The following is a 25,956-nucleotide window of genomic DNA, read 5'->3' on the forward strand; positions in this document are numbered from 1 at the left end:
ATCGATCTGATTCTTGGCAGTCTTGAAGCTCTGCAAACTGCGTGACGTATACCTACCTTACTGATTTTACACCATTTTGAGGCTCTCGTCCAACTCTCGCCAACAGGAATAGCCTCATCTATCTTAACAAACAAACAAACACTATACCCATAGATCAACTTTGTGGCTTATTCTCTACTGGGCTCTGACCGTCAACGCGACTCGCGGAGATTTGTCCTTCATTTAACTTGACTGACAATCGTCGACATCTCATCTTATCCGGACCAAATTTCCGGAACAGTCATTTGCAATGTCAACTGCCTCCTTCCCGTCATGGAATGGAGAACTGAGGTGGAAGGGAGGAAGCCTCAAAGAACAACCAAAGAAGCAGAGAGTTGACCATCCTTATATAAGTACCCATTGGAAGCCCTCCAAGCTTGGTTCTTGTGTTGGGTCTGTTTCCCTCTCAACACCAGGAACGCCGAGGTTTCGAGAGATTATCGTACGATATCCCCCACGTTTGGTTGTACCCATGATCGCCTTCGCCCTTCCAGGCATGCTGCCCAACCGCCTCGTGGTGAAGACAAGGTTTAAATCAAATCGGCACTCTTCCTTGCGTGGCCCCCGACACATGGTATCATCAGCCTTCTTGAACTTTTCTTTTTCTTCTTTTTTGTTCTATTGTTGTTTGGATTTTGCATATCTTTGCTATGGTGCTGCCCTCGGGAGAGTCTTATATGAGGGAGTTGAGGTGTCCGTCTCAACAGCTCAATCATGTTCAAGGCACACTCGAGTTTACCACCGAGCTCAGCCATAATACCGCATTCAATTCTCCCGGCAGGCAGCAGAGGCAACCCTTAATCTTTTTCGAAAGGCTTCCCTCTGCAGGACACACATTCCGCTTCTCGTTTCACTGTACGTTCAAAGTCACCCCGAGAGGATTCGGAGCCCCTCTCTTCCAGCCTTCCTTGGCCCCCGTGGTCCCCCTGTCTGACCTCAAACGAAACCAATGGATGATACCTTACCCGACGTTGGACGATCATCGACTCTTCCTAGTTGGGCCTCCTGGAAGCCTTAAGCCGGGGATACGTCGGTTGTGCCGAAAAGGCTCTAACAACCAAGGTCTAGCGCCCGGATATAAGATCAAGCTTAAACTTCAAGATGGCACTCTGAAGTTGCCCACCAGGTTCTGTAACACGGAACGACATGGGAGCTCGGACCAGTAGTTTTTGCTCAGCTTGTCTCGATGCTTCAGCCCAAGAGATACTTATGACAAATCACTCCTAAGCAACCATTTTCAAGCACAGTTGATGGCAATCAGCCTTTTCCTTGGCTAGCTCAGCATCGATGTGGCCTCAATTGGCGTCTTTGACACAGAGAGATTCGATCGAGAGGCCTTGTGTGTTTTCACACTACAAGTCGGGGGCAAAGCGGCAGAGCAGCACAGCGCAGCAGCGCCTTTTGCTGAGTTGTCGATTCGAGGGAAGAGCAGTAAACATTCAAACATGAATTGGACCTCATCGCCGGACTTCGAGCGCTACTGACACCCAAACTGCAGGTGCCGCTGAGAGGAATGATGTCTCGCAGAGGCCAGAAAAGTCTGGGTCATCAGCCCACCAAATCATTCCATGGGCCCTGATGCCTATGCGTAGCCACGGCCAAGAAGTGATAGCGTTATGTTTAAACATATCACGGTTGGTAGGCCAAGTTCAAGATGCGGTCATTTCACATTGACATGTTATTACCGCACCTAGAGGTACTCTTGCCCCTCGGGTCAGTTGCGATAACTAGGTATGGTGTAGTATACGTGACCAAAGATGTAGACATAGTCCTGAACTGGATTCGAGCTTGTCACCTTACCAGGCAATTCCGAGACATCATTGGACGAAAAACATGAGCTCTCCTGCAGGACGCCATCCTTCTCTGGTGTCTAGCGCCGCCGGGAGCATGTCACTGGGAGATTTGGAGGGACTGCACAAAGGATCAGGGACAATTCGGCCTGTTCGAGACGAGCCTCCCCTGTCCGTAACCCAACCGTTAAGCGCCGGGACGATATGGGTGTGACAGCATTTCCTGATTGGGCCTAACTTTTCACTTGGTTTTCTTGGGATTCTGGACCCTGAGGCGGCTTCTGTGTACCTATCTTTTTCCAGATCTCTCTTTCCCTTTTAATCCTTTTCCTCTCCCGTTACTCCTTGCCTCGTCAAGCTTCATTGTCAACGAACATGATGAGAAGCAACGACGACAACACCATCTTCAGAAGCTAACAAATAAAGCCGACGGACAATACTACGCTGTATAAGAGTACGCTACCACGCTCTAGTCAACCCCTGTCGCGGTCGAAACATCTCAGGTCGCCTCACACAACCCCCTCGTCAAAGCGTCTCTAACGGTTTTCGTCTCAACTTCTCTCCACCAACTGTCGCAAAGACGTTATCCGTCTGGCGGGAATCTGACACACCTATACTGGAGTGTGAACACCGACTATACGGTTGACACCTAGGTAGCCGGTACCATTCAGCAGAACCAAAAGCTGCTTTAACTGCGAGTCCCGCAAGGAAACTCGGGTTGTTCTATTGCCGTGTTCCCGGTCTGACCATTAACCCCGGACAATAACATCACCACTACAACCATCAACGGTCATTGATCGACGGGATTCCTGTGGGTAGCCGACAAGCATCCTACTCACTCCAGTCTTGGATCCATCAACCATCCTCCTCCCTCTTGAGGTTGGCTTCCCCGCGTATACTTCTTGTCGTGGTTCCTACCATCTCTCCTTCTCTTCCTCGCCTTGTGAGGTAACACGGACTCTCTTTTCTCTTGAGCCTTACAGTTACTTCACCCTTCCATTCTCTTTAGCTGCTGGCTCAGACCACTCTTTACTTTTTATTCTTACATTAGTGTGTGTGTTTTTGGGTTCATTTGTGCTTCATCTTTACCGACCTGATTCACCGACACGAATATCGATATCAGATTGTTCAGGAAGGCGAATCACTTTTTGGATATCAGAGTGTCGGCAAAGGGAGTCTTGCGGTCTCTACATCAACCAGCTACCACGGCTTCGATACCCTCGAGCCTTTCACCGAGTGTTGGCGAGTCGCAGGTCGACATTCATCAACTTCCGAAAGTCATTTGTGTTATTGAGGGCGGATTGAGCGGAGGGGGGATCTAGCGGTCGCCAACATGAGTCTCCTCGTACTGCTGAAGAAGCAGCTTACGCCAACTAAGCTGCTTTTCCATGTTCTCTTCTGGACATTTCACTGGGGAATCTTTGCTTATGGATGGTACGTTTTCATCTTGTCAGCTGGTGGTAGATTGGGCTTGGGACTTGGTGAGCAAAGGCAAAGTTGCTGACACGACAATCAACAGGTGGAAGCAAGCATCTGATGCCCGCCTAGCGGGTCTTAACAAATTACAGTACTCAGTCTGGTTCTCTCGAGGTGCCGGTCTAGTGTTGAGTGTAGATGCCATGCTCATCTTGTTGCCAGTCTGCAGAACGATCATGAGGTTCATCCGACCCAAGATTAGATTCATCCCACTTGATGAGAATATCTGGATGCATAGACAGCTTGCTTACGCTATGCTTCTCTTTACCGTCATCCACACCGCATCTCATTACGTCAAGTGAGTATCGGCCACAAAACATAGGGAGATACCAAGACACTGCTAACCTGACAACAGCTTCTACAACGTTGAAAAGACACAGATCCGACCCGTATCGGCAGTCCAGATTCACTACGCCCAGCCTGGCGGTATCACCGGCCATGTCATGCTCCTTTGTATGCTTCTGATGTACACGACAGCCCACCACCGCATCAGACAGCAATCCTTCGAGACCTTTTGGTACACTCACCACCTCTTCATCCCCTTCTTCCTCGCCCTGTACACCCACACAGTTGGCTGCTTCGTCCGCGACACTGCCAGCAGCTTCTCGCCCTTTGACGGTAAGCAGTACTGGGAGCACTGCATCGGCTACCTCGGCTGGCGCTGGGAGCTTTGGACAGGCGGCTTTTACCTCCTCGAGCGCCTGTATCGCGAAATCCGTGCTATTCGTGAAACCAAGATTACCCGTGTGGTCCGCCACCCTTACGATGTTGTCGAGATCCAGTTTCACAAGCCCTCATTCAAGTACAAGGCCGGCCAGTGGCTCTTTTTGCAGATGCCCCAAGTCTCCAAGTACCAATGGCACCCCTTCACCATCACGTCGTGCCCGTACGATCCTTATGTCTCCGTGCATATCCGCCAAGTCGGTGACTTCACCAGGGAACTCGCCAATTCCATCGGCGCCGGCCCCGCCCAAGCTAAGCTCTACGACGGCGTCGACCCCAATGGCATGTACGAGGTCGCCCTTATGAACGGCGACCACCTTCCCCCTCTCCGCATCGACGGACCCTATGGTGCGCCCGCCGAAGACGTCTTTGAGAACGAGATCGCCGTGCTGATCGGTACGGGTATTGGCGTCACCCCCTGGGCCTCCATCCTCAAGAACATCTGGCATCTGCGCAACGGGCCAAACCCGCCTACCCGTCTGCGCCGTGTCGAGTTCATCTGGGTGTGCAAAGATACCTCTTCGTTCGAGTGGTTCCAGATTTTGCTGAGTTCGCTGGAGCAGCAGTCGAGCGAGGCGGCCCGGATCCCCGGATCAAGCGGAATAGAGTTCCTCAAGATTCATACGTACCTCACGCAGAAGCTGGACATGGATACCACGCAGAATATCGTGCTGAATAGTGTCGGTGCCGAAGTGGATCCCCTGACGGAGCTCAAGGCGAGGACGAATTTTGGTCGGCCCAACTTCCAAAGGTTCTTTGAGAGCATGCGGAATGGTATTTTGGATCGGACGTATTTGAATGGGTTGGAGGGCAATATGCGGACGACGGTCGGAGTGTATTTCTGCGGGCCTAGTGCTGCTGGTGAGTTCTTCCTTCCTGCCCCCCCAAAAAACCATTTAGTGATTGTTAGGGATTTGCTTACTGACATGTTTTTTTTTTTTTTTTTTCGAACAGCCCGTGATATCCAAAAGGCGGCCAAGACGGCGACGACTCGTGAGGTCAATTTTAGGTTCTGGAAGGAACACTTTTAAGTTATTCTTTTTGACTTTATACACATATACCGTACACGTGTACATGTATACACTTCTTGGACTGATACCTACAGTTTCCCTTTTGGCTGCTGTCATGTCATTACCGTGGAGTGTTGGGATACCTCTGGCATAGCATTGATCATCATCATCATCCATTTTCCATTCATACATCAGTGAAGTTTGCTAGTCAGAGGGGAGTGTAGTGCGAACGAAGGCATGAATTGGTGATTAATCGCGAATAACGTTAGTTGTGACTTCTTCCCAGTCAACTTGTGGTACCTCGTCATTGCGGTAGAGGTATCCAAAACTGAGAAATCCTCCGACGTCTCGTGAAGTGGCGAGCTAAGCACGCAAACAGTCAGTCACAGTCCAGATTGAATCTGATGAAACATAATGTTAGACTCCAAAGCATAGAAACTCTTCAGTTCATTTTGATGATTAACCTTCGAACCTTTCACTGCATAAACGGTATTAATGAAACCGACCAAGACGTGACGTATAGGAGGTGGCTATGGGTCGGGTGGCTTCTGCTTGTCGTGGCTTTCACCTTCCTGTTAGTGTCACTGTTACGGCGTTGTTCCCAAATAATCACCAACTTAACAGAATGATATAGATACATAGGTAGTACCTAAGGTACCTGCCTCTGGTGGGGTTCAGGACCCGGACTCGACTGGCGGTGACAGAAGTTGGCGGGGTTCATCCAATGGATCGGTGCCTGTCTCATAGGCCCCGCCATTCTGGAACCGTCCGAGTGTAGCGGGTCGAGTCGTAGCTGCAGTGGTACCAGTGGCAGCAGCGTATCCCGTCTCGTGTTGGGGGTCTTGGGCCTTGATCTCCAGTCGTTGCTTTGAGCTTCCCGTCTGTCAGCTCGTATTGTCTCCTCTTGTGTCCCACGTCACTTGCTCTCTGGGAATCTTTTTATAGCTGAAGCTGCTCTCTGTTCCAATTAATCGTTGACTATATCATTCGTCCCTTTTCTTTTTCCCATCTATCTCTCAGCTTCCTCGACCATCCACAAGCTAGAGCACCAGTTTCTCCAAATCAGTTTCCCCGACCACAAGTACCACCACTACCCCTCCATTGCGACATTGAGAGCTTCCATCCCATCGATCGCAATCCTCATTTCGTCCTATATATCCAACCATAACTAATTCCGCATAATCACAATGGCCGTCGATCCAGTACCGACCCCGGAGCAGGTCTCCGAGCTCAAGGACAAGTACACCAACGCCGGCCAGGGCCAGGTGTTCACCTTCTACGACTCCCTTTCGAGCGAAGAACAGGCGCAGCTCTACAAGCAGCTCGCCGGTTTCGATCCCCTCTACATCAACAAGATTGCCGCCAAGGCGCTCACTCCTCAGTCCTCTGAGAGTGAGAAGCCCACCCTCGAGCCATTGCCCGACTCGGCCAGAGCCAGTACCTTGGACTCCGACAAACAGACTCAGGATGAGTGGTGGAACCGCGGCCTGCAGCTGATTGCTGACAATAAGGTTGCTGTGGTCCTCATGGCGGGCGGTCAGGGCACTCGTCTTGGCAGTTCTGCCCCCAAGGGCTGCTTCGACATCGGTCTGCCCTCTCACAAGTCTCTTTTCCAGATCCAAGCCGAAAGGATCGCGAGACTGCAGGTGCTGGCTTCGCAACGCCGCGAGCAGGCCGGCTCCCCGGTGGTGCCATGGTACGTCATGACGTCCGGCCCTACTCGCAAGGCCACCGAGGACTTCTTCAAGACCAACAACTACTTCGGCCTCAGCCCCGACCAGGTTATCATCTTCGAGCAGGGTGTGCTTCCCTGCATTTCCAACGATGGCAAGATCCTCCTTGAGAGCAAGTCTAGGGTTGCCGTCGCTCCTGACGGCAACGGCGGCATCTACAATGCTCTCGTTGACGCCAAGGTCCTCGATGACATGGCCCGCCGCGGCATTGAGCACGTCCACGCCTACTGCGTGGACAACTGTCTCGTCAAGGTCGCGGATCCTGTCTTCATCGGCTACTGCGCTTCCCAGAACGTCGATATTGGTACCAAGGTGGTACGCAAGCGCAACGCGACCGAGCCTGTGGGACTTATTCTCCTCAAGAATGGCAAGCCGGACGTCGTCGAGTACAGCGAGATCGACGACGCAGTTGCTGCCGAGGAGGACCCGGCGCAACCTGGAGTGCTCAGGTTCCGTGCCGCCAACATTGTCAACCACTACTATTCGTTCCGCTTCCTCAAGTCGATCCCCGAGTGGGCGAGCAACCTGCCACACCACATTGCCCGGAAGAAGATTCCCTATGCGGATCTGGAGTCGGGAGAGACCGTCAAGCCTGAGAAGCCGAACGGCATCAAGTTGGAGCAGTTCGTTTTCGACGTCTTCCCCTTGATTGAGCTTTCCAAGTTTGCTTGCATGGAGGTTAAGCGCGAGGATGAGTTCAGCCCGCTCAAGAACGCCAGGGGAACGGGTGAGGATGATCCGGATACCAGCAAGCACGATATCATGGCGCAGGGACGCAGATGGTTGGAGGCGGCTGGTGCCAAGTTCGCGGAAGGTGCGGAGGACGGCGTGGAGGTCAGCCCTCTAGTCAGCTACGTAAGTGTTGCCTATGCTGTTTTTGACTCTCTTCTCTTACGCTATTCCAACATATTTTTGGATTACTTGATACTGACTTCTGTTTTCTTTTACTTAGTGCGGCGAAGGCCTCCAAAGCTACGCCGACAGGAAGGTGGTAGCGGTTGACCGCATTGAATAGGGTTTTCGATAGCTCCGCGAATCCTGTTCATTCACACTCCCGCCTCCCGCTCTTGACTTTCCCTAGCATTACGAATCTTTAAATGAACCTGATTCCTTGGCCTCGCTCCACCCATATACTTCCCATGCGGTCGTCCACCAAAACGTACATGTTCCCGGTGTCATCTGGCCCCATTCATCCGTCTCTTTTATCTTTGTCTATCAATACGAACATTCTCCTAGCCCGTCAACTAGCCGTGTATGCTGAGGACAGGACATATGGGGCCTATTCATACATGGCTGATCAGCAAGGAAATGAATGGGCCTTTCTGCCATGAGCGTGCCGTATCGGTCACCATTGGTCATTATCTAACTTTGTGTGGTGATTGGGAGACGAAGCGGTTAGGCACGGTCTACAAAACTAGCTTTGGTGCTTTCTACTTGGCGTATCTGTTGGGTCGAGTTATATAGGACGGCAAGCGTAGCGAGCGAGCTTTGTTGTCTAATTTACGTTAACTTGTATTCTACTTCTTTGCCAGATCGTTATCGTGACAAGCTGACACCTCCGTCTGGGTCTAAAGATGCTCTCGCCGTACAAAGTTGATGCGTTCTATAGAATCATGGGTATCATTTCGTTTCTCTCTCCTCTCTGTCTCTTTTCCTTGTCTCTCTTTCTTCAACTTCTGCCTTTCTCATATCAGATCTCCTGCTGGCAACATCCCAAACCATCACATGTAATCCCTATCCTCTCTCTCCTGTCATTCACCTCCCTCCGTTTTTTTCTCTTTTTCTTTTCATACCATCCACTTCATCCCCTTAGCTAGAACTAGTCCTTGCAAGTCCTTGCCCTTTCTTCCGCCTCCTCTTTGTCTCTCCTCTTATCCTCCTCCTCCAACGTCATCGTCCTCAGCTGCAACGCATGGATCCCGCCCTCTTTCGCCATCTCGTCCTTGAGCAATCCGTAAACCAATCGATGGCGCGCCGGCTGCATTTTTCTTTTGAAGGCGTCCGATGAGATCACGACTCGGAAATGCGTTTCGCGAGACGTGACGCCGCGCATGGCGGAGTGGTGGGCGTGCAGGTGCGAGTCGTTGTGGATTTGGAGGGTGCGGGGGGCTAGGTGGGTTGTTATCTGGGAGGGGGGGAAAGGAGGAGGTGTTAGTGTTTGGTTGGAAGAGGGAAGAGGTGACTCGGGAAGGGTGAGAAAGGACGGAGGAAGGATGGAGGATGGAGGATAGAAGAAGAGAAAGAGGAAGTGGGGGGAAGGGGGGGAGGGCGCAAATGGGACGAACCTTTTCACGAATCGCATCCTCCATTGGGGTAGTGGAAGAAGGGGATTCGGACGTCACGGTCGACGAAGAAGCCATGATGCTGGTGGTGGTGGAGAGTGGTCGGAAGACGCCGCTCAACGAGGTGGCGGAGTTTCTGGTGGGAATGGCGCTTCTGGCGAGGCCGAAGACGGTGCGGCGCAACATAGAAGTAGATCCCGAAGTGGTATCGGCCGGGAGGACTGGGGAACTCGGAGGTTTAATCTGGGTCGCGGAGCTATGCGCTTTTGGATCCAGTTGGTGGAGAGGCTCGTGTCGCTTTTGTTGAGAGGAGGGATTTGGCTTGTTGGTACGCACACAGTTCGTGCAAGTAGGACAGTGGTGTTGAATGATGATGGTCGGGATCAACCAAAGCTTAGTTTAAAGTTGAAGTTGTTCGTCGTGGTGTTGGAGGAGGGGCAGAAGAGAGCTTTCGTTGCTTTACGTTCGATGGAAGGTTGGATGACGGAAGCCAATGGGATTCCGCGGGGACTCTGCTCATTGTTTACACCCCCTGTAAAAATGCCCCACGATTTTTCGGCTGCAGGGGTATACATTAACTGGGGTGGGACAGAAAGCCGCTGAAGGGGCGCCATCTTTTTACCGTATTGCCGAAGCTGGAGTTGGAGGGTGGACGGGAGTTCCCCAGGGGCAACCAGTTAGGTTGCACGCGATGATACCTCTAAGTACTTGAGGTTGGAGCAGCATGAGAAGGCACCTTCCGCCCGACCTACTTCTCGCATATACTATCTCTAGCATAGAGTGTGCTTTTTCCTCATGGTCAAGTTTGTTGACACACGAGGTGATATGATTGTTGGTAATGCTGGTGTAGCAATGAGAACGTCAAAAGGTCTCAGAGGTGGCCCGACTCGGCATCCCGTGCCATGGTTTTGGGTTCATGACGCCCAATCCTTGTTTGTATTTCCGTCCACCATTCCCACCGGGCCGGGGCTAGGTACCTCTAGATCAGCACGATCACCGCACTTCAGAAGCACCTTGTGAACTCAACATCAGGTTGGTGTAAGTACCTTACTTATTCTAAACCGTGTTCCGTTAGACACGCGTACCGCCTTTCGTCCCAGTCCACAGCGAGTTCATCGCAATATAAAGTAGCCAAGGTTGTACCCACGCCCACCCTCCGTGGCCCTCCTCCTTCTTCTTTCCAAATGAACCTACCCTATATAACCCTCGGCACCAGGCGACTTGGTTCTCGGTTGCTTAACAAGACTTCTGTCGCCCTTGCTTCCCCCCGATACCTCAACTGCAGATCGGTCACCGGTGCCGTAAGAATGGCCTCCACACTTCCCAAGCTGCCCGTCTTCGAGGCCATCTCTCGCCATAACCCCGAGTCTACCGTCGTCGTTCACTCAAACAGTGGGAGGACATTCAAGTATGGCGAGCTCCTAGGGGATGTTTGTAAGACTCGGAACAGGCTATATGAAACCGCTGGCAAAGAAGATCTCGACGGCGAACGCATTGCTTTCTTGGTAGAAAACAGCTACGACTATGTAGGTAAGCCGGTCATCTATCTCCATGCAGCCATTGACCTCGAATGGTGAGAGATACTAACATGTAATTCCGTATTTAGTAACTCTACTCGCATGTCTGGCTGCCAAGTCTATTGCCGTACCCTTGTCTCCTGCTTTCCCAGCTCCGGAGCTCCAGTACATCCTGAACCATAGCGAAGCCCTGCTGCTTCTCTCGTCCGCCAAGTTTACCAATAAGGCACAGGAAGTGCTAAAGACGGAATTGGACTCTAAGCCAACTCTCCTCGAGCTTACCAAGTTCCAAGGAGGAAGCCAGCATGAGCAGGTCACTCTGGACTCCAAGTCCGGACCGGGAGAAGCGGGCATGATGCTCTACACCTCCGGGACCACGAACCGGCCTGTAGGAAACCTCTCAGATCCCTCTTTTCAACACCAAGAAGTTGGCAACTGACACTCGATACAGAAAGGCGTACTCATTCCCCAGTCCGTCATGACGGCCCAAGCCCGCTCCCTCATCCACGCTTGGGAATACACCCCCGCCGACCACCTCCTTCACGTGCTACCGCTGCACCACATCCACGGCACCATCAACGCCATTTTCACCCCTCTCTTCGCCGGCAGCTCCATCGAGTTCATGTTCCCTTTCAACCCCGACGCCGTCTGGAAGCGTTTTGCCGCTCCCTTCCTCCCCGACACCTCGGACAAGAAGAAGATCACCTTCTTCACCGTCGTCCCCACCGTCTACTCCCGCCTCCTAACTACCCACAAGAACCTCCCTGGCGACCTCCAAACCGCCACTCGCAAGGCCATTGCTCCCAGCAATCTTCGCCTCGCCATCTCCGGCTCCGCCGCCCTCCCTACCCCGATCAAGAAGGCCTGGCACGAGCTTTCCTCCGGCAACGTCCTCCTTGAGCGCTACGGTATGACCGAAGTAGGCATGGCCCTGTCATGCGGCCTCGAAACCGCCGACCGCGTGGACGGTTCAGTCGGCTGGCCTCTTCCCGGCGTCGAAGCCCGCCTGGTCGATATCGAAAACAACACCATTATTGAGCCCGGTCAGGAACGGGATCCCGAGACGGGCCGTGAGCGGGCCGGTGAGATTCAATTGCGCGGACCCAGTATTTTCAGGGAATACTGGCGCAACCCCGAAGCAACGGCGAAGGAGTTCGTCACAGACGAAAAGGACGTTGCGGGCAGTAAGGGGCGTTGGTTCAAGACGGGCGACGTAGCCGTCAGGAGGCCGGCGCCCGAGGGCGCAGGCAAGAGCGACCTCAAGAGCCAGAAGGACTGGGCGAGGGGGGACATGTACTTTATCCTTGGCCGTAAGAGCGCGGATATCATCAAGAGCGGCGGCGAAAAGGTGTCGGCGCTGGAGGTGGAGAGGGAGATGCTCAGCCTGCCTCAGGTGGCCGAGTGCGCTGTTCTAGCAGTTCCCAGTGGGAAGTGGGGACAGAAGGTTGGCGCCGTTGTGATTTTGGATAAGGAGCATGTGCCCGAGGGCAGATGGACCCCGTTGGAGATGAGGAGGGCGTTGAAGGATCGGTTGGCGGCATATAAGATCCCCCAGGTGTTGAAGATTGTGGATAAGATCCCGCGGAACGCGATGGGGAAGATTAACAAGAAGAATCTGGTCAAGGAGGTGTTTGCGGATGAGTTTAGTGGGGATGAACTCTGAGTACAAATATAAAGAAGGTAAAAGAAGGAAATAATCACCTTTGTTGAAGAAGATGGGAGTCGATCCCCGTGTACTACAGTAACGGAATAGCAAGCTAGGAGATGGATAGTCACTTTGCTCGACAAGGTCATGTACAGAAACGTACGGTATATAGATGGGAGTAGAGATGCATTAAAGGCCTTGTTTTACATCATGCTGTTCCTTTGCTCTCTCCATGGAACTCTTGGACGTCGCGTTAGCTCTAGTCTTATTGGACGTGTCTACTCAACCGATGTAAACAACTCCAGAGAAAAGGAGAACCTCGATGGTCGGTTTGCCCAGACTTCCCCAAGTACCCAAGTACCTTTCTTATCTGTACCAATCATATAGCTCCATAAAGCTTATCTAACCTCCATTCGTACGGTTCCATATCCCTGCTCAGAAAAAGTCCGACCCCACAACCAAACTTTTGAGGAACTCCAGATTTTTGGCGATCGCGAACAGACAACAACATGAAGGACTGAAATATCCAATTCCTCGTCGGCGCATCCATCCCCCCACGTCACTCCTTTGGCCTCCGCCCTGTACATAACCAATCGGAGCTGTACTATCTTTACAATCCGGTATAACGACATTACCGTGATCGTTGATCTGCAAAGCGCTCCGCGACCGACCGACCGAAAAGTGTTCTTCCTGGAAGGAAACCCATCAATCGAGCAGCCCAATTCGCGACATCCCAAAATCGACGGCCAACGCGCCACCTTCATCAAAGTTAAATCATCTCAATCACCGTCCGCAACGACATCCAACACATCCAACAATGTCCACATCCACACCCAAATACGGCGAACGCCTCCTAAAATCCCAAGGCTGGCGCGGCAAAGGCTACTCCCTGCACCCCACGGACAACACCATCGGCCTGTCCAACCCTTTGCGCATCTCGCGCAACACCGACGGCCGCGGCATCGGCCAATCGACGCACTACACGTCGGACCAATGGTGGCTGGCGGCCTTTGACGAGAAGCTTAAGGGGCTGGACACCTCCAAGGATGGAAAAGTGGTGCAGACGACGACTCAATCAAAGCTGGATGCTGTCACGGCGAATATTGGTGGGGGCAAGTACACGGGGGCGGGAGGACTTTATGCGAGTTTTGTGAGGGGGGAGGGACTTGCTGGGACTGTTGAGTCGTCGGAAAGTGGGAGTGGGAGGAGTACGCCGACTGATAGGGAGGATGTGGCTGGACTCAAAGGTGGAGTGAAGAAGCATAGGGAGAGTGGGAGTAATAAGAAGAAGGCGGAGAAGGAGGAAAAGAAGAGGAGGAAGGCGATGGAGAAATTGAAAAAGAAAGAGGAGAAGAAGGCGGCGAAAAAGGCGGCAAAGAAGGAGGAGAAGAGGAGGAGGAAAGCAACAGAGACGAAGGAGGAGAGGAAAGCGAGGAAGAAGGAGAGGAGGGCGAAGAAGGAGGAGAAAAGGAGGAAGAGGACGTCGGAGAAGTAGAAGGAGAAGAAGGGTTGAAGACGTGATGGAGGATGGAGAGGTTGAAAAGTTGTTAGAATGAAGATACCCCCCGTTTGTTGAGAAAGGAAACCAAGCTCACCACTGTCCTTTGCGATTCGCCAAGCTGCTCCTTGACAAGTGTGTACGGCCAGAGATGTGATATATTGGAAAGGATGATGTGTGGCTCGAGTTGCTTACTCCTTTGTCGGTTTCTATCCCGGTCTTTCACGGAAGAGGACAGATCTGGACGATTCGCGAGAGGAGCTGAATTGATAGAGAAGGAATGATGAAACTACCATCATCACTTTGGGGTATTTCTACTCAAGACATGGAAGGGTTTGGAGAGTGACTTGACGACGACTTTCAGGCGAACTGATGAGGCGCAAATTATTCACAGTAAGTGAGGAGTGTGAGGTAGGTGCACGGCTCGACTCCAACCTCTTGTTCGTCTCTTTTTACTTCAAACTTTACTTTTGTAACCTGTTATCCGGAGGCCCATTCGTGCCCATGATTAACCAAGCCAGGGCTTTGAGACCACAACCAACACCAACGAAAAAGGAAATGCGTTTGAAACTCAATGAGGACGAAAGATAAAAACGCAGAGAACGTTTCTATTGTATTTTGGACTACAGCGAAGGTGTGAAAAACGACAAAAAGCTCAGTCACCCAGGAGTCTTTGGGGGAACGAACCACCATGTTCCAGTTGCGACCTACGAAAACTGTACCACGGGTACCGCGCACACCGGCAATGTTTTCATGATCGGAACCGCTCGGCCATTTGGCCAATTGGTACCGCTCTGGAATTAGGGTTCGGTGGCGGACCTTATATGGTGCATTGGGGGGAAAGGGCGGAGGGGCGGATGGCATGAAAGGCGATCCGGGCCGGTATATAAGATACAGTGGAGACACGGAGTTGTCTCCTGAACGAAGTCTCATGTGAGGAGATACTCAACGGTTTTGGCCCCGACGAGTAGAAGTGAGACCGAAAAGTCCATGCCGGTTTGAAATCAACACCGTCCCCGCCCCTTTGTATAGTATGCTGCTTCTCGTTCAGGACGGTGAAGAAATCACACCCCGGAGCTTTGTCGTGATAAAAGCATGTGTTCCAAGATATTCCACCGCATCACGATAGAAGCAAAGTCCCTTTGAACTACTAAAAATCGTCGAGCTCTATGGTTGTATCCAGAGGTATCATAATCATATCCCATCCTTCCGTTCTTCATCCCCTCACTCCATCAAGGCTCCTTGGGAACCTTCCCCGGCGTCCCGCTCAACAACCACGGCCTCCTCTCCCAAAACTCATCCCTGATGATATCCAAATGTTCCACCACAATCTTGGCCTTTGTCCTCACCTTCTTGTCCTTTTCCACCTGACTCTTCGACTTGACCTCCGGTACGGCGCTGCTGCTCATCTCCTCTGCTTCCTCCTCGCTGACTTTTTTCGTCCCTGGCTCCACCAGCTCGTAATTCCTAAAAACCACACTTCCCTTCTTAAACATCTCCGGCTCGTTATTATAGTTAATCCCAAACTTCTTGAACAAAATCTCGTTCTTGTCTGCCGAAAACGTCCCCTTGAGCATCAACTCGGCTGCCGTCCCGTCCATGCCTCCCTGGTTAATGAGGGCCCAGAACGTGGTGTTGTACAGGTTGTTGATGTGGCAGTCGACCTGGCGCCAGCTCATGTAGTCGCGCAGGTTCTGGACGGACGGGTAGCAGACGGCGCGGCCGTCGAAGGAAGGGAGTGGTGGGGATAAGGGGGGCCCATCGACAAAATAGGTGGGCCAGTGGTGGATGTAGTAGGCTGTGAAGGTCGAGACGATGGTAGAGACGAGTTTGCTGGCGCGTCGCTCGAATAAAGTGCAGGATTTGTGGAAGACGAAACTGTACTCGTCCGACACGCCGTAGGCGATGGTGATGTCGGGGAGCTCGGACATGACAGAGCGCGCGGCGGCGTTCATGAGGTCTAGGGCTCGTTTGTCGTTGGGCTTTTCGAAGGCATATTTGGTGGAGAATCTGGGTTGTTGTTTTTTGTTAGTGACTGAAACTGAAATTTGTCTTTCTGGAAAGAACTAGAGACTGCATACTTTGTAAAGCCGCGGCCATCGAGCCTTACTACTATCCAGGTGTTTGGAAGAAGCGAGTCAGGTTGCTCGAACTGCTTGACGTACTCAAACTTGGAGTTCGCCATTGTTTGGGGGGTATATAAATAGTCCTTTTCTATTCTATTCTAGACCGTGGTTGTCAGTGCGTGCTTTCAGTAGTCATTCTTGTTTGTTGAGAATAGGAACATACTGGAACAAGAACAGAAGTGAGTAAAACGGAGTGTTGAGTTACCCAAACTTACCAATGGCTATAAAATGTTGTATAAGTGAGATGTCTCGCTTACGATGAACCGAATCTGAGTCTTCACAAGATCGATACCCCACACGGCTTGACCCTGTCGACGGTCATTTTAGCGCTTGACGGTTGTGCCCACCCATTAAAATCCCGGCCGATCCACCACTGTCCTTTTCGCTGCGCCGGCAGGCGGGATTGCTTCCCCCCCCCCCCCCCCCCCCGACGCACATTGGGCTGGCCGTGCATGCGCCCTGGAACGGGAACCCCACACTGACAGCCTGGAGGTGAAAGCTCCAGGTGGGGGGCGGCCGCGAGTCCGTGAATGGATATTCAAAGCGCGACTGGAAGTTGTCCACCAACATCTCAACCTCAGTACTTATCACTTACACACATTTCCTCCCCGCGACCGTGGCTCAATTCTTTACGCACGACTGCGGAAGACAAAGCGACAAGAGTGCCTCCAACTTCTCGGTATCCCGTCACGACCATGAATTTACTACTTGCGGAAGATTATCTTCTCCAAGATTACCCCGAACACATCACCAACACAATTCGTTCCGGCCACTCTACATGCGTGCGCTTCAACCGGACGGGCGACTTCCTCGCCTCGGGGAGGGTAGATGGCACTGTCGTAATCTGGGATCTTGAGACCATGGGGGTTGCACGAAAGCTTCGAGGACACTCTAAGAACATCACCTCGCTAAGTTGGTCACGGTGTGGTCGGTACTTGCTGTCTGCGTGTCAAGGCTGGAAGGCAATTCTTTGGGATCTACAAGATGGGAGCAAATATTGCGAAGTGCGATTCCGCGCACCCGTTTATGGGGCCGAATTACACCCCATGCATCAGTATGTTATTCGTCGTGAGCTCGATAGTTCCACTGCACTGTAACAGGGATTGATCTAATCATTGCAATGATAGTCACCAGTTTGCTGCCGCGTTATTCGAAGAACAGCCGATGCTCGTCGACGTTAAAGAGTCCGCCCAAGGCGCCAACCCCGTCGAAGTACGACATATCCTTCCTTCGGTCGAGAAACGATCCGACGACGGTGCCGACACCCCGACCAAGGAGAAGCACGCCAAAGAAGATGCGAGGCACATGACGACAGCCATTGTATACACCGCGACAGGCGAACATCTCCTCGCCGGCACGACCAAAGGCCGACTTAATATCATCGATGCGACGACACACAAAATCATCTACTCGGAAAAGATTGCAGGCGGCGTAATAACTACATTACGGCTTACAGAATCAGGCAAGGAGTTGTTGGTGAATGCTCAAGATAGAACAATCAGGACATTCAAGGTGCCAGATCTGACATCGGCAGACCTGGACCCCGACACAATCCAGATTCCGCTCGAGCACAAGTTTCAGGACTTGGTCAACCGTTTATCATGGAACCACGCTGCGTTCAGTTCGACTGGAGAGTACGTCGCAGCTTCGACGTTTAATAACCACGAGCTATACATCTGGGAGCGCGGCCATGGCAGTTTGGTGCGCATGCTGGAGGGTCCGAAGGAGGAACAGGGTGTTATAGAATGGCATCCCCACAAGCCCTTGCTGGCAGCGTGCGGTCTCGAAACAGGGAGGATAAACATCTGGTCGGTCACAAGTCCACAACGATGGTCGGCCCTGGCGCCGGATTTCGTCGAAGTTGAGGAAAACGTCGAGTACATTGAGAAGGAGGACGAATTCGATATACATCCGCATGAGGAAATCCAGAAGCGACGGCTGGACGCCGAGGACGAAGACGTCGACGTGTTGGGGGGCGGCGGCGCTGGCGGCGGCGACGTGGCACCATTCAGGATGCCGGTTCTTTTCAACCTCGGGGAGTCGGATAGCGAAGAAGAGTTTGTGAACGTGGGATTGGGGACGCTCAGGCGTAAGAGCCCTGACGATCAAGACGACGGTGCACCCGCAAGTGAGGGGAGACCGCCTGCCAAGAAGACGGTCACGCAAAGGACTCGGACAAGGAAGAGGTGAGAAGACATGGAACACGACGGATGCAATGAAACAAAGAGAAAGATACCCATGGATTTTACTAGTGTAACTATCGAATGACCTCGGAGCTAGGTAATTAAGGGTTTTGATGGACTTCAGTTTGGTAGCATGTAGCGACACCAGCCATTTGAAACGTACATTTTTTCGGAGAGATAATAAAGATAAGTAAATTAACAAGCAAATAGACTTGTTCTGGTGTGTCCAGTGTAGTAACAAAATTCACGATCCACATTGGGGCTTTTTGTGTGATTCCTCGATGTTCACTTTCATCAGATGCTATGACGCAATTGTAGGAACAAGTTGACATGGCAGTTCCAAGTTCGGCGACAGGAGCAACAATGGCATCCATAATACACTATTTAACCGAATGGGTCGCGGCATGGTGGGGATTGGTTTGGATCTCCTCGTCCCGTCCAGGTCGGGTCGCTGTCGTCCATTGCCGGCTGGCTGTTAACGTTGACTGCAACCGTGACAGCAACAGCCAGGCGGGCGGGCGGGCGGGCGGGGCATCCATCTTGGAGAAGAAAAAGATCGGACAAAATGCCAGGCACCAAGCGGCGTGGTCACGAACCCTCCAGTCGGTTCCTCTGTAGTTGTAGGACAAGGAAATGGATGGAAAGCTGGAGCGGGTGATGCTGAGATGGATGGATGGAGGGCAACCTGGAATGGCTCAATGATGCGGTTGCGGTCGTTGTCAGGCCCGAGCGAGCAACGGGGCGTTTCCAGTCTTCCAGTTCGGGTTTCCAGACTTCAGGCAATGGCCCCCGCGCCTTGAGTCACTGGCCGGGGAGGCCTGGAATGGATGGTAGCGCGGTACAATCAAGATACTTGTTCGAAGCTGCAGTCAACAGCCATTCACCAGGCCCTCAGGCAAACCTCAGTATTCAAGTTGATGTACCGCCAAGTACCAGTCAACTCCCTTCACCCTGCCCCAGCCGCTGCTCGGAGCCTTTTGGTGCTTTGTCACCCAGTGCCACAAGTGGATCCCTTACTGCATCAGGGCTAGTGGCTTCTCGCCTCTTGTCCCGCGTCGGTTTCTGGCTGGGCGGACGAGGGCGGTAGAACTTTTCAACCAGCGTGGAGGTCTGCCACCTTCCTTCCTGCTCCATACCCCAAACAACACCGCACCCCTTCCAAAATTCCCCATCTCCGCAAAGCGCGTCCACATCGCCGGATTCTGCTTGCTGGTCGTCCCCAATCACCACGATTCCGACGACTTTTTAATCGACCGTGCCGACCGCGGTCATTCGCGTAATCAACCGGTCCCTTTTCTTTTTCCATCGCACGCGATACTGGCGGGGCCGACAGCGTGCTCGGCGGACTAGTTAGCTCCTTTCGGGGGCCCGTTGGCCTGGACAACGCAGTGGAGGACAACCAAGGGACTTTCGATTCCATCACCAAAACACCATCACGCCACCTCGAGCCGACTGTGTGCATCGAGGCCTCTCGCTTTCCGTCTTTTAGAGAATACTAATATCCTTTTTTTTGTCCGTCTTATTCGCTTTCGCCCCCGGGTTTGCGCGCGGCGCCCGAGACAGCCACGACAACTGTGTGATTGACGGTCGCTCGTCTCACCGTCATTTGACAAACCTGCCACCTTTTGGACATCGAGAACCGAATTTTTCCATTCAAGGACTGTAGAGCGTCGACTGGTTTCCCAAGATGGCGAACCTATACTTTGCGCACTCGAGTGCGCCCTTGCGGACCATCAAGGAAATCCAGTTTGGTCTGCTGTCGCCCGAGGAGATCAAGGGCATGAGTGTGGCCCACATCGTCTACCCAGAGACCATGGACGAGACCAGGACAAAACCCCGCGACGGCGGTCTCAACGACCCTCTCCTGGGCTCCGTAGATCGTCAGTTCAAGTGCAAGACGTGCGGCGAGAACATGTCCGAGTGCCCCGGCCATTTCGGTCACATCGAGCTGGCCCGACCCGTCTACCATCCGGGCTTCATCAAGCGGGTGAAGAAGATGTTGGAGATTGTCTGCCACAACTGCAGCAAGGTTCTTGCTGACAGAGTTCGTGCAACCTATCCTTCAGGGTAGTCTTGATTTGCGGACGCTAACCTCTCTTCTGTAGAATGACAAAGAGTTCGCGGCCGCCATGAGGATCCGCGATCCCAAGGTCCGCTTCAACCGAGTATGGGCTGTGTGCAAGAAAAAGAGGAGATGTGAAAACGAGGTAGTCAAGAAGAGCGACGATGACGAGTTCAACCCTCTTGCCGACGCCAAGGGCGAGCTCCCCGGCCACGGCGGCTGCGGCAACGATCACCCCACCGTCCGCCAGCAGGCCCTCACCCTCTATGCCCAGTTCGATACCAAGGACGAGGAGGGCGTCAAGAGCAAGGAGAAGAAGATCATCACCCCCGAGATGGCACTCAACATTTTGCACAACATGACCGAGTCTGACATGATCGACATCGGCATCAACATCTCTCAAGCTCGGCCTGAGTGGATGATCATCACTGTTCTGCCTGTTCCGCCCCCTCCAGTCCGCCCCAGTATTTCCATGGACGGTACCGGCACCGGTATGCGGAACGAAGATGATTTGACCTACAAGCTCGGCGATATCATTCGAGCAAACGGCAACGTTCGCCAGGCCATCCAGGAGGGTTCTCCGGCTCACATTATCAACGATTTCGAGAACCTCCTCCAGTACCACGTTGCTACCTACATGGACAACGATATTGCTGGTCAACCACAAGCTCTGCAAAAGAGCGGTCGTCCCGTCAAGGCCATTCGTGCCCGTCTCAAGGGCAAGGAGGGTCGTCTGCGTGGTAACTTGATGGGCAAGCGTGTCGATTTCTCTGCCCGTACAGTCATCACAGGCGATGCCAACATCTCGCTGGATGAAGTCGGTGTGCCCCGTAGCATCGCGCGTACGCTTACCTATCCCGAGACTGTGACGCCCTACAATATTGGCAAACTCACCCAATACGTCCAGAACGGCCCTAACGAGCATCCGGGTGCCAAGTACGTTATCCGCTCAGATGGCAGCCGTGTCGATCTACGCCATCAGAGGCGGACAGGTCCGCTACAGCTGGAATATGGCTGGAAGGTTGAGCGCCATCTCATCGACGGTGATTACATCATCTTCAACCGTCAGCCCTCTTTGCACAAGGAATCCATGATGGGTCATCGTGTCAAGGTCATGCCCTACTCGACCTTCAGACTTAACCTTTCTGTCACATCTCCTTACAACGCCGATTTCGACGGTGATGAAATGAACCTTCACGTTCCTCAAACCGAAGAAACTCGTGCTGAAGTCAAGGAGCTTTGCATGGTTCCTCTCAACATCGTCTCGCCGCAGCGTAACGGTCCGCTCATGGGTATCGTGCAGGACACTTTGGCTGGTGCTTACAAGCTTTGTCGTCGTGACGTCTTCCTTACCAAGGAGGAGGTCATGAACATTATGCTCTGGGTCCCCGAGTGGGACGGCATCATTCCTGTCCCTGCAATCCTCAAGCCTCGTCCTCGCTGGACTGGTAAGCAAATCATTAGCATGGTTGTTCCCAAGATCATAAACCTCAAGAACATCGACGAGGATGATGGTGAGTGCCCTCTTAAGGACAAGGGCATTTTGATCCAACAAGGTGAGGTGATTTTCGGCTTGATGACGAAGAAGATTGTGGGTGCTGCTAGTGGCGGTATCGTCCATCTCTGCTACAACGAGCTGGGTCCTAGCGGTGCTATGGATTTCCTCAACGGCTGCCAGAGAGTCGTCAACTACTGGCTCCTTCACAATGGTCACAGCATTGGTATTGGTGACACTATTCCCGACGCCGCGACCATCGCCAAGGTCCAGACGCACATTGACGATGCCAAGGCAGAAGTCAAGCAGCTCACAGATATGGCCACCAACAATCAGCTTGAGCCATTGCCCGGTATGAACATCCGTGAGACCTTCGAAAACAAGGTCTCCAAGGCTCTCAACACGGCCCGTGACAAGGCCGGTACTACCACTGAGAGCAGTTTGAAGGATATCAACAACGCCGTAACCATGGCTCTGTCTGGTTCCAAGGGTTCCTCCATCAACATTTCCCAGATGACTGCCTTGGTCGGTCAGCAGATTGTCGAAGGCAAGCGTATTCCTTTCGGCTTCAAGTACCGCACACTGCCACATTTCACAAAGGATGATTACTCGCCCGAAGCCCGTGGTTTCGTCGAGAACTCGTACCTTCGTGGTCTTACTCCTTCAGAGTTTTTCTTCCACGCCATGGCTGGTAGAGAAGGTTTGATCGATACCGCTGTCAAGACAGCCGAAACTGGTTACATTCAGCGTCGTTTGGTCAAGGCCCTTGAAGATTCGGCTGCGCAGTACGATGGTACTGTTCGCAACTCGCTGGGTGATATCATCCAGTTCGTCTACGGTGAAGATGGTCTCGACGGTATTGCCATCGAGAACCAGCCTGTCGACCACTTCACGATATCCAACAAGGCTTTCGACAAGCGTTATCGTCTCGATGTCATGGACGAGGAGGTTTCCTCGGGCGAGCTTGAGGCGCTGGAATACGGAAAGGAGCTTGCTAGTGACCCCACTGTTCAGGAGCTTCTTGACCAGGAGTACGAACAGCTTTCGGTCGATCGCCACATGCTTCGCGAGATCCAGCGCACAAAAGGCAACAATGACACGAAGATGCAGCTCCCGCTTAACATCATTCGTATTATTGATACTGCCAAGAAGCTGTTCAAGGTCGATGAGACCGCTCGCAGTGACCTTACCCCCAAGGATGTCATTCCTGCAGTTAAGGCCATGCTTGATCGCATGATCGTTGTCAGAGGAGACGATCCTATCTCCAAGGAGGCAGACTACAACGCCACGATCCTGTTCAAGGCCCAGCTTCGGTCTCGCTTGGCGTTCAAGCGTCTTGCTGTCCAAGATAGGATCAACAAATTGGCCTTCAACCACATCCTCGGCGAGCTCGAGAACCGTTGGTCGAGGTCGATGGTTTCTCCGGGTGAAATGGTTGGTGTGTTGGCTGCCCAGTCTATCGGTGAACCCGCCACCCAGATGACACTCAACACTTTCCATTTCGCCGGTGTGTCCTCCAAGAACGTCACCCTTGGTGTGCCGCGTCTCAAGGAAATTCTTAACGTTGCTTCGAACATCAAGACTCCTTCCATGATGGTCTATCTCGACTCCAAGGCAGCGACCCAGGAGGAGGCCAAGAAGATGCGCAGTGCTGTCGAGCACACGAGTCTTCGCTCCGTTACGGCTGTCACTGAAATCTACTATGATCCCGATATCACATCGACCAACATCCCCGAGGATTACGATTTGGTCGAGTCTTACTTCCTCATTCCCGATCAGAGCGGCGACGAGCCAGATCCGATTGAGAACCAGTCCCGTTGGCTTCTGAGAATCACTCTCGATCGTCAGAAGATGCTCGATAAGGGTCTCCGCGTTGAGGACGTTGCTCACCGCATCAAGGAGGTTTACAAGAAGGATGTTGCGGTTGTCTTCTCCGACAACAACGCTGAAGAGATGGTCATCCGTATCCGTGTTATCAAGGCGGACGATGACAAGGACGAAGATGGTAATAAGATCATCGAGGACGATGTGATGCTCAAGCGTCTTGAGAAGCATCTCCTGGACGGCTGCACACTTCGTGGTGTCGAGGGCATTGAGCGTGCCTTCTTGAACAAGGGTGTTAAGCTGATCGAGGCCAAGGATGGTTCCATGAAGCACTCCAAGGTGGACGATGAGTGCCAAGAGTGGTACCTTGATACACAAGGTACCTCTCTTCGTGAGGTCTTGACTGTCGAGGGTGTTGATACCAAGCGCACCACTACCAACGACTTGTGGCAGGTTGTCGATGTCTTCGGTATCGAGGGAGCTCGTGCTGCTCTGATGCACGAGTTGACGGCTGTGCTGGCTTTCGACGGTTCGTACGTCAACCATCGTCACTTGGCGCTTCTTTGCGATGTGATGACATACAGGGGCAGTATCGCCGCCGTCACACGTCACGGTATCAACCGCGCTGATACTGGTGCGCTCATGCGTTGCTCTTTCGAGGAGACTGTCGAAATTCTCCTGGAAGCTGCCGCCGTCGGTGAGCTTGATGACTGCCGTGGTATCTCGGAGAACGTTATGTTAGGCCAGATGGCTCCCATGGGTACTGGTGCCTTTGACGTTTTCCTCGATCCCAAGATGTTGGAGACCGTCATCTCTGACAACTCTCGCATGGGTCTCATGCCGGGCATGACCGTGAAGGGCAGTCAGCTGGATGGCGCGGCTACGCCTTATGATACAGGCTCCCCGATGGCCGACAGTGGGTTCCTTGGAAGTTATTCGCCTACCATGGGCAACTTCTCTCCTATCCAGGGCGCTGGATCGGACAGCCCGACGAACAACGGCTTTGGCACCGACTACGGTGGCGTTGGCGGATACGGTTCTGGTACTTCCTACTCTTCGGCTACTAGCCCTCGTGCCACCAGCCCCTTCACACCCACGTCACCGTTCAGCTATGGCGGGTACTCGCCATCGTCGCCCGCGGCTGGCTACTCGCCCAGCTCACCTCTCCTCGACTCTGCTGGTCGTTTTGCTTCCAGCCCACAATTCAGTCCCTCGTCGCCGTCGTTCTCGCCAACTTCGCCGATGCTGCGCCCTGGAAGCCCGACCAGCCCGAGCTACAGCCCTACCTCCCCGAGTTACTCGCCGGCATCGCCAGCTGCCGCCAGGTACTCGCCCACCTCCCCCGCCCAACAATTCTCTCCGACGTCGCCCTCATACTCCCCCACGAGTCCGAGCTACAGCCCGGCCTCGCCCGCTTTCCAGGCTACCTCGCCAAGCTACTCTCCGGCGTCGCCTACCTGGTCGCCAACCTCGCCGGACGCTTACTCGCCCACGAGCCCGTCGTTCCAGCGGTCGCCTGGTCAGCAGCTGTCCCCTACTAGCCCAACGGGTTACTCGCCGACGTCGCCGCAGTACTCGCCGCGGACGCCGGGACGTAATAACTCGGGGGGCAACGGGGATCAATAGTAAGTTGTGGATCAGTCTGTTGCTTGGGGGTAAGACAGCTTTGCTAACAGAAATCCTCAGTTCTCCCACTTCGCCATCGAATGATTAATCATCTTAAGAAGTCGTTCTGATCGAGTGGAATTGGGTTGAGTTGGAAGACAAAGCGCCAATGCTCCATGAAGGGGAGAAGAGGAAGGGAGATCGAAACAAATTGCCACTACAACACCGTATATAACAAAAAAGGAAGGGTGGCTTGGCAGTAGCTAAATGAGCGCGAGCGGGGAGTTGCTTCTTTTTATCACATTGTTCGTCCTGTTGTCGCCATACATCAAACTGCATTTTCCTTTCTTCTTGGGTCGCCGTCATCTGCTTCTTCGTTTCTACTAGAGTTGGAGATAAACTAGCTGGAGCACCTTTTTACGTACGTACAAAGAAGAAACGCAGAAGAAAGCAGAGCGAATCAGTCAAAGTTGGGAAAGACAAAATATCATTATCATTTTAGCATTTCATATTTTTCGCGTTCGTTCATGTCTGTTACTGCTGATGGGTGGCCTTGCTCGCATTTCGCTTCTCATAAGGAACAAAGATTGATCTGCTTTTCCTTGCTCAAAGGGGTTCTTTACTGTTGGTTCATACTAGGCAGGCGAATAGGGGGAACAGCGCCTCTTCACTTTTTGGTAGCCATCAGATTGCGCGATAGCATTGGCGATGGATGGGTGGTTAGAGCACGCGTAATTTCGCAGGAAATAGTAACAACCTATACCTCCAGTGAAGTATTTGACTTGAACTGAATAGAAAACTGATCACATATTATTCCAATCTCACCATGGCTACCATCGCACATCCATCCTCGTCCTCGCACCTTAAAAACCTTAGTCTCTATCACATGACCTCCGTCGACAACCTTCAGCGGACCCGCCCCACAAAAGTGTGGGTCTCCTCTCCTCC

The 25,956-nt window shown here is 52.7% G+C and overlaps 8 protein-coding genes across 9 annotated transcripts; 6 read left to right on the plus strand and 2 right to left on the minus strand.

The window, feature by feature from the left end:
• Nucleotides 1-2,036: 2,036 nt before the first annotated feature.
• nox-1 (NADPH oxidase-1) lies at nucleotides 2,037-5,514 on the plus strand. The gene is made up of 4 exons (XM_959011.2): nucleotides 2,037-3,263; nucleotides 3,349-3,603; nucleotides 3,661-4,889; nucleotides 4,983-5,514. The coding sequence occupies exons 1-4, from the start codon at nucleotides 3,163-3,165 to the stop codon at nucleotides 5,057-5,059; spliced, it is 1,662 nt and encodes a 553-aa protein (XP_964104.1). The 5' UTR covers nucleotides 2,037-3,162; the 3' UTR covers nucleotides 5,060-5,514.
• A 397-nt stretch (nucleotides 5,515-5,911) lies between these two features.
• On the plus strand, nucleotides 5,912-8,387 carry NCU02109 (UDP-N-acetylglucosamine pyrophosphorylase). The gene is made up of 2 exons (XM_959010.3): nucleotides 5,912-7,626; nucleotides 7,724-8,387. Exons 1-2 carry the CDS (start codon nucleotides 6,226-6,228, stop codon nucleotides 7,784-7,786), a joined length of 1,464 nt encoding a protein of 487 aa, XP_964103.1. The 5' UTR covers nucleotides 5,912-6,225; the 3' UTR covers nucleotides 7,787-8,387.
• NCU02108 (BolA domain-containing protein) lies at nucleotides 8,234-9,542 on the minus strand. Its single transcript, XM_959009.2, has 2 exons — nucleotides 9,057-9,542; nucleotides 8,234-8,896 (listed from the first exon to the last, which is right to left on the minus strand). Exons 1-2 carry the CDS (start codon nucleotides 9,237-9,239, stop codon nucleotides 8,591-8,593), a joined length of 489 nt encoding a protein of 162 aa, XP_964102.2. The 5' UTR covers nucleotides 9,240-9,542; the 3' UTR covers nucleotides 8,234-8,590.
• A 455-nt stretch (nucleotides 9,543-9,997) lies between these two features.
• Nucleotides 9,998-12,416, plus strand: NCU02107 (AMP-binding enzyme). The gene is made up of 3 exons (XM_959008.3): nucleotides 9,998-10,583; nucleotides 10,660-10,958; nucleotides 11,022-12,416. The coding sequence occupies exons 1-3, from the start codon at nucleotides 10,238-10,240 to the stop codon at nucleotides 12,231-12,233; spliced, it is 1,857 nt and encodes a 618-aa protein (XP_964101.2). The 5' UTR covers nucleotides 9,998-10,237; the 3' UTR covers nucleotides 12,234-12,416.
• A 269-nt stretch (nucleotides 12,417-12,685) lies between these two features.
• NCU02106 (hypothetical protein) lies at nucleotides 12,686-13,859 on the plus strand. The gene has a single exon (XM_959007.2). It carries the CDS (start codon nucleotides 13,033-13,035, stop codon nucleotides 13,708-13,710), a length of 678 nt encoding a protein of 225 aa, XP_964100.1. The 5' UTR covers nucleotides 12,686-13,032; the 3' UTR covers nucleotides 13,711-13,859.
• A 955-nt stretch (nucleotides 13,860-14,814) lies between these two features.
• NCU02105 lies at nucleotides 14,815-16,097 on the minus strand. 2 transcript variants are annotated; one of them, XM_011394632.1, is made up of 3 exons: nucleotides 16,055-16,097; nucleotides 15,795-15,937; nucleotides 14,815-15,723 (listed from the first exon to the last, which is right to left on the minus strand). In XM_011394632.1, the coding sequence occupies exons 2-3, from the start codon at nucleotides 15,896-15,898 to the stop codon at nucleotides 14,946-14,948; spliced, it is 882 nt and encodes a 293-aa protein (XP_011392934.1). In that variant the 5' UTR covers nucleotides 15,899-15,937; nucleotides 16,055-16,097; the 3' UTR covers nucleotides 14,815-14,945. The 2 variants fall into 2 exon arrangements, with proteins under 2 accessions (XP_011392934.1, XP_011392935.1); XM_011394633.1 differs by lacking the exon at nucleotides 16,055-16,097 and adding an exon at nucleotides 16,003-16,050.
• Nucleotides 16,098-16,383: 286 nt separating this feature from the next.
• On the plus strand, nucleotides 16,384-18,225 carry NCU02104 (WD domain-containing protein). The gene is made up of 2 exons (XM_959005.2): nucleotides 16,384-16,893; nucleotides 16,967-18,225. Exons 1-2 carry the CDS (start codon nucleotides 16,535-16,537, stop codon nucleotides 18,027-18,029), a joined length of 1,422 nt encoding a protein of 473 aa, XP_964098.1. The 5' UTR covers nucleotides 16,384-16,534; the 3' UTR covers nucleotides 18,030-18,225.
• Nucleotides 18,226-19,127: 902 nt separating this feature from the next.
• NCU02103 (DNA-directed RNA polymerase II largest subunit) lies at nucleotides 19,128-25,813 on the plus strand. Its single transcript, XM_959004.2, has 3 exons — nucleotides 19,128-20,066; nucleotides 20,128-25,028; nucleotides 25,090-25,813. Exons 1-3 carry the CDS (start codon nucleotides 19,710-19,712, stop codon nucleotides 25,115-25,117), a joined length of 5,286 nt encoding a protein of 1,761 aa, XP_964097.2. The 5' UTR covers nucleotides 19,128-19,709; the 3' UTR covers nucleotides 25,118-25,813.
• The last annotated feature ends 143 nt before the right edge of the window (nucleotides 25,814-25,956 follow it).

This window comes from Neurospora crassa, linkage group I (genome assembly GCF_000182925.2).
Source record: "Neurospora crassa OR74A linkage group I, whole genome shotgun sequence".
In the NCBI taxonomy this organism is placed as follows: Eukaryota; Fungi; Ascomycota; class Sordariomycetes; order Sordariales; family Sordariaceae; genus Neurospora; species Neurospora crassa.

Excerpts from the sequence above, each read along its gene's own strand:
- nox-1 (XM_959011.2), top strand. The coding sequence starts at position 3,163 with ATGAGTCTCCTCGTACTGCTGAAGAAGCAGCTTACGCCAACTAAGCTG. Across the intron at positions 3,264-3,348 it reads GGAATCTTTGCTTATGGATG|GTGGAAGCAAGCATCTGATG; the intron begins GTACGTTTTCAT and ends GACAATCAACAG. Across the intron at positions 3,604-3,660 it reads ACCGCATCTCATTACGTCAA|CTTCTACAACGTTGAAAAGA; the intron begins GTGAGTATCGGC and ends ACCTGACAACAG.
- NCU02109 (XM_959010.3), top strand. The coding sequence starts at position 6,226 with ATGGCCGTCGATCCAGTACCGACCCCGGAGCAGGTCTCCGAGCTCAAG. Across the intron at positions 7,627-7,723 it reads TCAGCCCTCTAGTCAGCTAC|TGCGGCGAAGGCCTCCAAAG; the intron begins GTAAGTGTTGCC and ends TCTTTTACTTAG.
- NCU02108 (XM_959009.2), bottom strand. The coding sequence starts at position 9,239 with ATGTTGCGCCGCACCGTCTTCGGCCTCGCCAGAAGCGCCATTCCCACC. Across the intron at positions 8,897-9,056 it reads AGGATGCGATTCGTGAAAAG|ATAACAACCCACCTAGCCCC; the intron begins GTTCGTCCCATT and ends CCCCCCTCCCAG.
- NCU02107 (XM_959008.3), top strand. The coding sequence starts at position 10,238 with ATGAACCTACCCTATATAACCCTCGGCACCAGGCGACTTGGTTCTCGG. Across the intron at positions 10,584-10,659 it reads AAACAGCTACGACTATGTAG|TAACTCTACTCGCATGTCTG; the intron begins GTAAGCCGGTCA and ends TTCCGTATTTAG. Across the intron at positions 10,959-11,021 it reads CCGGGACCACGAACCGGCCT|AAAGGCGTACTCATTCCCCA; the intron begins GTAGGAAACCTC and ends CACTCGATACAG.
- NCU02106 (XM_959007.2), top strand. The coding sequence starts at position 13,033 with ATGTCCACATCCACACCCAAATACGGCGAACGCCTCCTAAAATCCCAA.
- NCU02105 (XM_011394632.1), bottom strand. The coding sequence starts at position 15,898 with ATGGCGAACTCCAAGTTTGAGTACGTCAAGCAGTTCGAGCAACCTGAC. Across the intron at positions 15,724-15,794 it reads GATGGCCGCGGCTTTACAAA|ATTCTCCACCAAATATGCCT; the intron begins GTATGCAGTCTC and ends ACAACAACCCAG.
- NCU02104 (XM_959005.2), top strand. The coding sequence starts at position 16,535 with ATGAATTTACTACTTGCGGAAGATTATCTTCTCCAAGATTACCCCGAA. Across the intron at positions 16,894-16,966 it reads GAATTACACCCCATGCATCA|TCACCAGTTTGCTGCCGCGT; the intron begins GTATGTTATTCG and ends TTGCAATGATAG.
- NCU02103 (XM_959004.2), top strand. The coding sequence starts at position 19,710 with ATGGCGAACCTATACTTTGCGCACTCGAGTGCGCCCTTGCGGACCATC. Across the intron at positions 20,067-20,127 it reads GCAAGGTTCTTGCTGACAGA|AATGACAAAGAGTTCGCGGC; the intron begins GTTCGTGCAACC and ends TCTCTTCTGTAG. Across the intron at positions 25,029-25,089 it reads GGGGGCAACGGGGATCAATA|TTCTCCCACTTCGCCATCGA; the intron begins GTAAGTTGTGGA and ends AGAAATCCTCAG.